This window comes from Nannospalax galili, unplaced genomic scaffold, assembly GCF_000622305.1.
Source record: "Nannospalax galili isolate Female #2095 unplaced genomic scaffold, S.galili_v1.0 scaffold553, whole genome shotgun sequence".
In the NCBI taxonomy this organism is placed as follows: domain Eukaryota; kingdom Metazoa; phylum Chordata; class Mammalia; order Rodentia; family Spalacidae; genus Nannospalax; species Nannospalax galili.
The window spans coordinates 4,538,201-4,550,927 of record NW_008336313.1 but is presented as its reverse complement, the minus strand read 5'-3'; the positions used below and the strand labels follow the sequence as shown (position 1 = coordinate 4,550,927).

At 43.1% G+C, this 12,727-nt stretch overlaps 1 protein-coding gene across 4 annotated transcripts in view; it reads left to right on the top strand.

Annotated features, from left to right (window-relative positions):
* Positions 1 to 2,710: 2,710 nt before the first annotated feature.
* The window catches only part of Raver2 (ribonucleoprotein, PTB binding 2), a 124,309-nt gene continuing 114,292 nt past the window's right edge, over positions 2,711 to 12,727 (top strand). For 3 of the 4 annotated variants that reach the window (XM_029562504.1, XM_029562503.1, XM_029562502.1), the window contains exon 1: positions 2,756 to 3,044. In XM_029562504.1, the coding sequence (XP_029418364.1) occupies positions 2,829 to 3,044 (216 nt within the window). In that variant the 5' untranslated portion in view covers positions 2,756 to 2,828. Of the gene's footprint in view, positions 3,045 to 12,727 lie in introns of all 4 variants that reach the window. The other variant, XM_008831063.3, reaches the window with a different exon arrangement.

Here is a 12,727-nt window from a genome sequence, read left to right as displayed (position 1 = left end):
TATATTTGATGTGAGAATATCTTTCTCTCTCTCTCTCTCTCTCTCTCTCTCTCTCTCTCTCTCTCTCTCTCTCTCTCTCAGTGCTCATGTCTAGGACACCTGAAGATGGTAGCTTAGAACTACACGGAATCTTTAAAATGTGCTTACTCCTTGGGCAGAAATTGCTTCAGGTTCTTTATTCTATGAAAAAGCAAAGGTCTTCAAATATAGACACAAGGATATTAAACCCAACGTTGACTACAGTAGCTAAAAAAGTTTACTACCTGAAGACTACTAAATTATAGTAATTCTCATAATAATGTAGAGCCATGAATTATAATAATGTTAAAATATATTAGTAAAGAAAGAATATAACATAGACTGTAAAAAGGGGGAAATGGCTATAAAATGCACATGTCATTTAAGCATGTAGTGACAGTATTGTCAACTTGACAGGATCTGCAACCACCTAGAAGAATCTATGCACATCGGTGAGGGATTATCTAGGTTAGGCTGTCTTCTAGGTATGTGGCATGGGGATTATCTCGATTGTATTAATGGAGGTGGTAAGCTTGCCCTCTGTGGGTATTGTCATTCACTGGCTGGGACCCTGGACTCTTAAATGGAGAAAAGAGCTGAGCAGGCCCATGCATTCAGTGCTCTCTGTTCCTGACTGTGGATGAGATGTAACCAGTTGCTTCAAGCTCCTGCCACCTTGACCTCCCTGCCTTGATGGACTGTGTCCTTGAATTGTGAGCTGAAACAAGCCCTTTCTCCATTAAGTTGCTTTTGTCAGAGCACCTTATTACAGCAATAGGAAAAAAAAAAAAAGAAAACTAAAACAAATGTTTATGAGAGGATGTTCATATAATTAGTCAGTTACAACTAAACAGTTCAGAGGCAATACTGAGTACCTCCACAGTGTTTGCCAGATGCTACTTCTAGTTAGTTCCAGAACATTTTCATTGCTCCAAAAGGAAATGTGAACCCACTGAGCATCTTGTGATCCTCTCCTCTCAGCCCCTGGCCACCACACATCTTGGTTTTGCTCTTCGGATTTGTCTGCTGCGAATGTTTCTTCTGTGAATGGAATCACACAGTGACTTGTCTCTGGCTTCTTCCACTTAGCGTTTTGGAGGTTCATTTGCCCTTTGGCAGTAGCTGTGTTCTTTTTATGGCTGAACAACATTCCAATGCACATGTACATTGCAATGAGTATCAGATCTTCACTCTGTGAAGAATGAGAATATGTGAGAATAGTGTGCTATGAATATTGGTGCATTGCCCCAAATCCTTTTAATTACACAAATGTTAGAGAACAGGGGCTGGAGAGATGGCTCAGGAGTTAAGAACACTGGTTGTTCTTGCAGAAGACCCAGGTTCGAATCCTAGCACCCACATGGCAGCTAAGCTGCCCATAACTCCAGTTCCAGGGGATCTGACAGCCTCTTCTGACCTCTGCGGGCATTGCACAACACAGGTGAACTTACCTACACACAGGCAATACATGCATACACATAAAATAAAAATAATAAATAAAATATTAAAAAAACAAATGTTGGAGAACAGTTTGAGAACTATTAGCCATAATTTGGGAGGTGGGGGGATTACACATGACTTAAAATTATCACCTTCCATTTCTTAACATGAGGAAAATAAAACTTACCTAATTGGACTATTTTTAAAAATTAAATACTGTAACATACTTAGAAATATGTGGGTGGAAGCTAAGTACTCAATTCATGATATTTTAAATTTATTTTTATTTATATGTGCTTATGTGAATGTATGCTACATATGTGGAGGTGCCCAAGGAGGCCAGAAGAAGGTGTTGGATTCCCTGGAGCTGGAGATACAAGCAGTTGTGAACCCGGGGTACTGGGAACCAAACTGCAGTCTTCTGCAAGAGCATCAAGGGCTCTTAACCACTGATCTATCTCTCCAGCCCCTTCATGATATTAAAAAAAATCCTTTGGCTTTTATATTTTGGATATGTTTAAGACATTTTCCTCTAATGCAACACACATTGGCGATAAAGAGGCTTTTATTTTTAACTTGTGTGTATTTGCACAGGGCTTACTTAGTATGCACATTCCCCTTTGCTAGTGTTCATTTGGGCTGGTGCCAGTCCAAGGCTATTTGATGTGATGTCATTTTGACTAGGTAGAGTTCTACACTGTACTTCTCCTTCCAGGTTTCAATTCAAACGTTCCAGGTAGCGGGGTCTTCTCCTGCCGGCTGCCATAGCTCCTCCAGCTTTTGCTTCTGCATTGCTTTCCGATTCGAACACAATCAGCTAGGTTCTCCATCTTAGGAACGGAGAAATAGGTAAAAAGACACCTGATTTTTTCATACACCTCTAGGAAAATGTTAGATTCAGGTCTTACCAAATAAACCAGTTTCCCCCAGAATATTTCTCCTTACCTTCTAGAAAACCTCCCATTTTATTTTGCGCTAAAAACTCAAACTTTGCCAAATAATGAACATCTTGATAGTAGACTCGAGGCCAGGAGTTCTTCGAGCTGCGCGGAAGCGCCTTAGGCCCCCGGGTTTGGGAGGCGGGGCCGAGCGCGCCGCCAGCCGGCAGCCACGTTGCTTGGGTGCCGAGGCCACGGGTTCGAGTCCCGCCACTGAGACCTCCAGCCGGCAGGTGTCGGGAGGTGGGACCGGAGCCTCGGGGGCGGGGCCAGGCGGGCGGGGCCCAGGCTCGGTCCCCGCCCACACCGGCCGCGGCAGCGCCTCCCCCCCGGCTCAGCCTAGCTCCGCCGCCCGCCTCGCCCCCGCGTGGCCTCTGCTTTCTCTGTCCCTTGGCTCCGGCCTCGCAGAGTCTGCAGCGGGGCGCCGGGAAGATGGCGGCGCCGGGAGGCCGCGCGGGGGACGCGGGCCCGGAGCCGGGTCCCTCTGCCGGGGCGCCCGGGGAAGCCGCGGAGCGGGTGATGCATCCCGGGGAGGTCTCCACTCTGCACCCGGAGGAGGTGGCCGCGCGGTTGCAGCGGATGCGGCGGGAGCTGAGCAATCGGCGGAAAATCCTGGTGAAAAACCTGCCCCAGGACAGCAGCTGCCAGGTACTGGCCGCAGGCCGAGTGGACCGGGTCGGGTTCGGGGACACCGCTGTGGCCAGGAGTCCCAGCTCTTGCCGGCGCTGGGAAGAGGGTGATGGGGGTGATGTAGGTGGAGGAGGGCTGTGGAGCTCAGATTTGAGGGACCTGCTTCGGGAGCACCTCTCAAGAGGTCAGGGGTCCCGCGTGGGGTGTTCGGGACTTGGATTGCCAGGAGGGGGCGGGGTCACGGGAGCGCTGAGAGTTGTGCTGCAGCTGGAGCACTTGACCAAGTTTGTATGAATAACTTTGCTCCCTTTGCTAAGGCCCTCGGAGAACCGAGGGTAATACCTCGCCGGAGTCTTGCAGCCTTCTATTAAACCAAGTACAGCAGATTTGTTCCTCAGTGATTTCCGTAGGGTTTAAAGATAAACTACTCTGTGTGGTTAATCCAGATTAGCTGTTGCTTCTGGATTAGAAAGCCTAGATTGATTTAACTTTTTTTTTTTCCTAATCGCAGAAGTTAAAAGCTAAAGCTTATGGTAGAAAGCTAGAAAATTTCAAGAAGTGTTTACCTGCGTTCCCTCTTTCTCTCCTTCTCCCTCCCCCCTCTCCTTTCTCTTTTGCTCTCGTCCCTCCTATCTCCCCCCCCCCCCCCCCCCCCCCCCCGCTTTGTCTGTCAGACAAAGTCCTTGAACTCCTGATCCTCCTTCCTCCACCTTGCTCATCCGGGTATTACAGGTGTGTACCACCACACCCAGCAAAATAGGAGAAAGAGAGAAAGGGGTGGGGGGGACTGTGTGTGGTGTGCGATGTTATGAATGCCAGACAAGCACTCTACCACCTGAGCTACATCCCCTGGGATGTTAAAGTTCTCTTCTCCTCTGCAAATGTATGCATATGCATTTGTTTTTATCAAAAACGTGAGACAATTGAATAGATTCTTCAGGGTTTCTTCAATATCCATATGCTCACATATTTCATGTATGTTTATATCTAGAGTGTGGTGGACTGCCCAGATAGGTGGAGATTTGGGCAGATTCATGAAGGTCCTTTTGTGACTTGAAACAGAGTTACAAGGGGGCTAGCTGTTGACAGTTCATGGCAGTTCTTCCCTGTTGACCCATAGAATTTGACAAATGATCACCTCATTACTGCTGTTTGACTTTATGCAGACATAATATGAGCCTGTAACCACATAACTCATTTGCAGGTGGGGTCATTTTGTTTCTAAATGCAGAGCAAAAATAAAAAAAAAATCAGTTAATGCTTTTTTAGCTCATCCCTGTTAACTTGTGACCTGCCGTGCTGCCGACCTCCCTTCTGTCAGATGATTTTTGTGCTGCTACCTGAAGGAGCTCTCTCATGGAAAAAGCAACCTTCCTGCCATGCAGAGAGGACTGCCAGGGAGCTCTGAGAGAGGGGGGCTTGGGAGAAGCAGATGGCATTTCTACAGCACAAGTTAAAGATGCAGCATCTCTGTGGTAGATAATTGGGTAGAAGATGGAGAAGTGTCTTGATTCCCTTTGTAGAATGCCAACTATTTCTGTTAGAACATTTCCCTGCATGATTCTAAAAATACTGACATGCAAATCCAAGTCAGTTCTGCCTGTTCTTGCTTTGCTCGATTTGCTGTTATCTTTTGCACTTCTAGTCTCAAAAGAGGTGGGCAATATCCCCAAGGGCCTTCGATTGGTTTTAATTCTGCCTCTTATCTGAGGTGAAGGCAGGCTTTCTGAAAATTGCACCTGTGATTGTTTGGGGGATACTCTTTCTCTGTTATAACTTTCTGTTTAATATAAATCTTAAGATTTTCGGTAAAAGTAGCAAGTGCAAACTAACAAAATTGGCTTAATCTCTGTCTCTGTGTGAAGCAGTTTAAATTCTTGCACTAAGTTCAATTCTTATGCCGATTTTTTTTGAGAATGGAAGAGATTAATTTAAAAACCAAAACACAGCTGCCAGTAATGGTCAAGGTTGGTAAGTCAAGATCTCCAGACTTGTCCTTGTGTTTATCTTTTCTGTAGTAATTTGCATAATAAAATGATTTAATAGTTCTGATGTATAGTTTTAAAATCTAAACAGATCAGTGTTCTATGATGTATAAGACTTGCTGGAACATGGTCTTTGTTTTTTCCCCATTGTCGTTATTATTTGTACCATCTTACTAGTTTTCTGATCTTGTTGTAACTAACAGTGGCCAGAGTTACATAAGTAAGTATGTTAATTTTTAAAAGTAATTAAAGGATAGCCCTATAAATTATTTTGGTTAATAAATAATGGCTATTTTTGCTTGTCTAGTAAAATTAATTTTTGCAGTATCTACTTTTTTTTCAACTGTAATATTTTCTTTTTAAAGATTTATCTTTTAGTGTGTGTGTGTGTGTTTGCCTGCATAAGTTTATGTGCACCATGTGCATGCAAGATCAGTGGAGGCCAGAAGAGGGCACTGGTTACCCTAGAACTGTAATTGTAGGTAGTTGTGAGCTGTCATGTGGGTGCTGGAAACTGAACCTGGGTCCTTTGCAAGAGCAGTAACCACTCTTAACTCCTGAGCCATCTCTCTAGCTCCTCAAGTAAAGTATTTTCTTTTTTAAAGATGTTTAATATTTTATTTATTATTTTTATTTTATGTGAAAAATGTATTGCCTGCATGTATGTAAGTGCATCTGTGTTGTGCAGTGCCCACAGAGGTCAGAAGAGGGCATCAGATCCCCTGGAACTGGAGTTACAGACAGTTGTTAGCTGCCATGTGGGTGCTGGAACTTGAACCCAGGTCCTCTGCAAGAGCATCTGGTGCTCTTATCAGCTGAGCCATCTCTCCAGCCCCTATTTTACATCTTTAAGCCAAGAAAGATTACATTATATTTCCTGAACTAAAACGGCATACTTCTGTTATAAATGATTTTGTTTAGTTATCAACGTGATAGATATTTGAAATATTCTATTTCTAGAAAAGTTTATTGCTCATTTATTTTAAAATTTCACATTAAGGGGTAAAGGATATTCTTTTTTATTTATTTATTTTTATTATTTTTATTTTGTGTGTATGTGTGTATTGCCTGCATATAGGTAAGTGCACCTGTGTCATGCAATGCCCACGGAGGACAGAAGAGGCTGTTGGATCCCCTGGAACTGGAGTTACAGACAGTTGTTAGCTGCCGTGTGGGTGCTGGGATTCGAACTCAGGTCTTCTACAAGAACAATCAGTGTTCTTAACCACTGACTCATCTCTCCAGCCCAGGATATTCTTAACGCTAGCTTTCAAACTATGTTGTTATGTCTCTAGAAAAATTACTGATTGGTAAGTGATTAATAAGAACCCAAAAGTTTTCTCTTAACATTAAAAAAACTGGATATTTTCTTTTTCTTAATATGTTAGTGTGTTTACTTATGTACATATGTGTATACTTATGTGGATGGGTGCATGCGGGGGTGTGTGCAGGTACACATGCACATGTGTGTGTGTGGAGACCAGAGGCCAGCCTCTGGTGTCATCCTCAGGAATGCTGTCTTGCGGTCTGCCTCTTCTGAGACAGACTCTAATTGGTCTGGAGCTCACCTATTAGGCTAGGCTGGCTGGCCAACAAGCTTCAGGGATCATCCTGTCTCTGCCTCCCAGCACTGGGATTACAAGTGCATATCACCTTGTTCTACATGTTCACATGGGTTCTGGGGATGGAACTTGGGTCCTAATGCGTATGAAGCAAGCACTTTACTATCTCTCTAGCCCCTGGATATTTTCATTTTAAACATAATTTTTCTAAATCAAATTCTGTTTAATTTCTTTTATATGTTTGTGTAACGTTTACAATGATATTCAACAGCTTTATGTTTTCTAAAATTAAAGTACATACTGGAAGCATCTTTCAGTGCAACCTTTAGGAGTACACACACCAAATATATATATTAACTATAAAATATTGCTAGGCCTAGTGGCACAGGTCTGTAGTGTCTGTTACTTAGGAGGCTAAGTCAGGAGCAATGGAAGTCAAAGACCTTCCTGGGCTGTAGAGAAAGTTCAGGACCAGCCTGGGCAATTTAGTGAGATTCTATCAAAATAAAATAAAATTTAAACTAAAACTTCTTTAAAAACTAATAGTTATACAAAGAATACTGGGGATATAGCTCAGTGGTAGAGTCCTTGCCTAGCACACACAGGTCCCTGGGTTTGGTCCCTTGTACTGAGGGAAAACAACCCTAGAGTAGAAAAATAAATAGCATGCTTAACTACACGTACACATATGGGTATATCAAGGTCTTCATATTTATACATTCTCAAAAGATTTCTTACTGAATAATTACTGTGAATTAGTTAGACCCCATCTCACCTGCCTTCTTAATTTTCTGAAATCTTTCTAGCTTTCTGTTTTCCCAGTCTTAGCTTTACCTTTTACAGAGACAATGGTAACTCTTCAGTTTGTCACCTGTGGTCCTGTGTTTTATGTCCTTCATACTGCTTCACTTGAGACACATGTCCCTTTCCTGCTTTAAAAGAACTGACCCTAGACTGGGGAGATAGTTCACTGGATAACTCCCATGCTTTGCAAGCATGGAGACTGGAATTCTGATCCCCAGAACCCAAAAGCTTGGCAGACATGGCAGCCACCTGTCATCTTAACACCCAGGAGACAGGGACCTGGGATCCCCAAGGCAAGCTGGCAAATCCCAGGTTCAGCCAAAGACCCTGCCTCAATAGAGCAGAAAGTGATTGAGGAAGATACTCCTTGTCAACTTTGGGCCTCCACATGCACTCACATGCATATGTACATGCACTTTCAAACACATGTGCACACACAGGCAAACACATGCACACATATACATACAGAAAGTTTTAAAAGTTGTGTATGCCTTTAATCTCAGCACACTGGAGGCAGAAGCAGTCAGATCACTGTGAGATTGAGGCCAGCCTGGTCTATATAGCAAGTTCCAGGCCAGCTGGGGCTACAGGGAGACACTGTCTCAAAAAACAAAGTTTTAAGAATTAAAAAAAAAAAAAAAATTCTACAAACCTCTGTGGCTCACATTCCCAGTACTAGTTCTCAATCCTTTGCTCAAATTGTTCTTCATAGTAAAACATAATGGATCTGAATTAGACTAAGTGAAAAGTTGTGTTGAAGTTTTGTGTTCTCTCTGAAAAATTCATAACTTATGTTCTACTAGTAACAATTTTTTAAAAAGTGGTTTAACTTAACTCTTTCACACACACACAAAAAGAGTTTGCTGCTGTTGTTGCTGTTCCAGGAACCTGACATTTCCGGAAGATGTACCATTTTCATCCTCTGGCTTCCTGTATTCCTCTTCTACCATGAGATAGGCTGGACTCTAGATCCTTAGGCCTGCTCCTGTTCCCCCTTAGCCCTGCTCTGGGTTCCGCTGTGCTTTGTGATGCTGCCCCTGTGATCTGAATGTACTTATATCTCTCAGTGTTAGTGTTTTGGAATGTAATTATGTATAGCGAATAATTTATAGTGAATAACACATGTAGCTATTTACAGTAAATTTTTAGTAAATAATGTGAGCATTAGGATGTCCTCTGCTTTTTTATGGTGGGGGGCGTGTCAAACCCAGGACTTCACACATGCTAGGCAATTGCTCTGTGGCTGAGTCACACCACAGCCTGAGCTCTGGCTCTTGCTCGGGATAGGTCAGGATAGCTGTGTGTCTGTGTGTGTGTGTACACACGTCTTTTGTGTATGCATGTTTTCTTTTTGTTGTGTGTTTTGTTTAAACATCTGGAAGTGATTTATTATGTTTAGGGGTCACATCCAGGATCAGTGACAGAGGAAAGAAAACATTCTATCCTCTTACTTTGGATATTTGAAACTTTTATCTCAGAGTATGCTGTTGTTGGTAGTTGGTCTGGTATTTCACAAGCTACTTAGTCCTCTTTGTTCTTATGCATTAGGATATAAACAATATAAGTTTCTCATATACTTTGTGTCCTGTAGCTGTGGGGTTTAAAAATATACTGCTTTTTAAAAAAATAGTTTATTTTTTATTTTCTGTGTATGTGTATATTGCCTGCATGTATGTTAAGTGCACCTGTGTCGTGCAGTGCCCAAGGTGGTCAGAAGAGGGCATCAGAGCCCCTGGAACTGGAGTTACAGACACTTGTTAGCTGCCATGTGGGTGCTGGGATTCGAACCCAAGTCTTCTGCAAGAACAACCAGTGTTCTTAACCACTGAGCCATCTCTCCAGCCCCCAAATATACTGATTCCTAAAAACAATGTATTCAGTAATTATGACCTCTTAAAAATAGACCTATTGTTCACTTTTCCTGACAATATTGGGATGCTTTTGCATTTTAAAATTATTCTTCTTTAATCAAGATTATATATTTTTAGTGTAGTATGCTACTTGAAAGTTGTCTGTTCTATTTCCTTTTCTAATATAATTAAACAGAAGTGAGTTATGAGTTTTATCTGTTTAGCGTATGTTCCATTATTCGATTCCCAGTGTAACAAGGACACCGCTAGCTGCTAATACAATATACTTCTAGATTTCTGGGACACCACAGCCTCCTCAAGTTTCAGGTTTTGGCAGAAATTCTTGAAAAACTGGTTCAGAAATGCTGTTCTCTTTCTGAAAACACATTGAAGGGTTCTTTGTGGCCAGCATCACAATGCTGTGTTCAGAGCCAGTCTTACGAAGCCTCACATACTCTATAGAGCATTTCCCAGTTAGAGTAGGTTGTGCTTAGAAACCATTCTTCACAGTTGCAACACATCTTTCCATAGAAAGACTGTTGGGCTGTGTTGAGCTTTACAGGTCCACATTTTAACATCAGTTTAAGTTGTGCTTGCTTGGGATGGATAAGATTACACCCAGTCACACAATAACATCTAAACAGCTTTGTGTAGCAGCAGGACCCTGACTTCCAGTCACTGATAGTTGCTCCTGTGTCTGAGGGCAGAACTCCAGAAGAGGAATTAAAGGGAATTGCCGCTTAAGTAGGACTTAGAAAACAGAAGTACTAAGTAAAATCTGATTCAATGGAGGGGTTGTCCAAAGGAATTCCTACTACTAACCCCCTGAGTTGTGCCTTTTGGGTCTTCTGTTAGCATTTATCTTTCTTTCTCTAGAGCCTCTGGTCCTTGAGGGCGTCAATGATCTACCTCTTCTCTGTAGACATTACGGTTTTGTGCTTAGCTCTCCGTACCCTGGTGGAAATAGGCAAAGCAAGAAATTCTAAAATGTGAAAAAGAAAACACAATAGATAATGTGGCTGTGTGTTTGCCTCCTAACAGTTACCTTACTTTGAAGGAGGTAGTGTGCATCAGGAGGGGAGGTGGGAACATCAGATTCCCTAGCACAGTAGGCTCTCTCTCCTGTAGATTTTGGCTTCTGGCTGGCTGCAGGAGATGAGCTTTGGTGCCCTGACTGAATGTGTCACATTTGCTCTTCAGACGTGTTCCCCACCCTTCGTAGCACTCTGAGGGATGGGCCAGCCTGTGCTGGGGCCAAGACTCTGTTTCTGGTTGTCTTTGACTGCAATCACCAGGAGACGTGCTTTCCTGGCTCCACAAGGGGCTCACTGGCTTGGCTGCTTCCCATGCAGTGCGCTGTCTGGTCCACAAAGCTCTCTGCCTCATCAAACCGTTCCTCTCATCGTCTTAGGCTCAGGAGTGTGGAGGACCATGGCTAGCCACAGGATTTCTGTAAACCTTTGTAAATGGTCTCTTAGAAGGTTTTTTTTTTTTTTAAAGCTTATGTTCATTGTACTTAATAATTACCCGTTATCCTTCTCTGTCCCCGCCCCATCCCGCTGGTCTTTCCTCTTCTCAGTAGGCCCTCTTCTTTCTTTCGTATCTATTATATAGCCACTTTCTGATGTGCCATTTGCTTCTTGATGGGACTCTCACGCTGCTGCCCATCCAGTCCCCCCTCCTCTTGCTTTTCTAAGCAGCACCCAGAATTTCCCTTGAGGACCCACCCCTCTCTCCCATGTGGGGCAGCTGGGCTTCATCTCTGTTCACTTGTAGAGGTGATAGAAGCAAACACCTGGATCTTTCCCTTTTGCCTGAAAACAATGGTTAAAGAACATACTATTACTGGACCCTGGCTCATCTATGCACAGCAGTCCCCTGGCCATAGTGATCATTCAGCCTGGTATAACACAGAAGCCAAGCTGGTGAGATGGCTCAGTGGGTAAAGGCACCTACCACTAAGCTTGGACCCCACATGGTAGAAGGAGAAAATTGACTCCAGCATGTTGTATACACACACACACACACACACAAAATAAATAAATGTATTTTTTAAAATTAAAAAATACAGAAGCTATGGAAATTATTTGGTTGTTAAGGCAAATAATCTCTTTCTCTTCACTGGGCTCAAGAGCAGAAACATACAGCCCTGGCTGCAGCTGGCCGAGGACAGGGTGGGTCCCAGGAAGCCTGACAGGATGGTGAGGTACTAAGCTGGAGTTCATTAAGGCCCAGCAGCTGAACTCCCTCCACGTTCCATGACTATGTGAGCCCCTAGTTCCCTTTATTCATTCCTTCATTTCAAACTGACTCTAATTATAATAAAAAAAAAACCTGTGTGTGTGTGCGTGTGCGTTTGCACACATGTGCATGTGGCTATATATTTGCATGTATGTGTGGAGGCTGGAGGACTAGCTTAGATGTTATCCTCAGGAACTCTGTCTACCTCTTTTGAGACAGGGCCTCTCATTGGTTTGGAGCTCACCGGTTGTGCTAGGCTAGCCCCCAAAGAATCCAACTCCCTAGTGCTGGAATTACAAGTGCATGCCACCGTACCTGGCTTTTTTGTATGGGCTCTGGGGATCAAATCAGATCTTTGTGCTTGTGAGACAAGTATTTTACTGACTGAACCGTCTTCCTCAGCCTCTCAAATTGTTTCTTGCTACCAACCACCAGTAGCCTAACAAAGAATTTTAATAAAAATGTAAAATCTTGGTATTGGAAGAGATATAGAAAATATTACATATAACACATGATATTCTAGAACACTTTAAAAAACTTGGATTTATTACTGTATATATGTGTATGAGTAGGCACGTAGAAGTCAGAGGACAAATCCCTGGAGTCAGTTCTTCCACTTTTATGTGGGTTCCGGAGATAGAACTCAGATTGCCAGGCTTGCATTGTTGGGCAACAAGTGCCTCTACCTGGTGAGCTGTCTTGCTAGTTCTTATTCCAGCGCATTTATAGCACCTTTCGTCTCACAGGAGCCACTGTGAGGTTCCTACTGCACCTTAGACATCTTTACTATAAATATCTTAATTATATTGAGTGATACAATTTGTTTCCTTGAAGTTTTGGCTGTATGATTCCTTTTTGACTTATAACTTAAGTTCCTTCAGATCACTGGTCTTAAGGACATGAGTCCAAGTTTCCCAATCATCTTAGTTATTTTTCCTGAACATATACCATCACACTTAAGTTCCTTCAGATCACTGGTCTTAAGGACATGAGTCCAAGTTTCCCATATACCATCATCCCTTTGCCACAGTGTCTGTTAAAAGGCGATTCCCTCAATTGAGCCTGGTAGAATGATCGAGAACTCTCTCAAGTTCCCAGCCAAAACAATTTGCTCTTGATAGGTAGAGAGCGGGAGAGAGCAAGCGGACGGAGGAAGGCACTGAGGCACAGATGGAATTCTCAGTGGGATACAGATTTATTTCACACGGGGCACCTTTCCCTCGAGGAAGGGAAAGATGTCAGGGAAGGGAAGGGAAGGG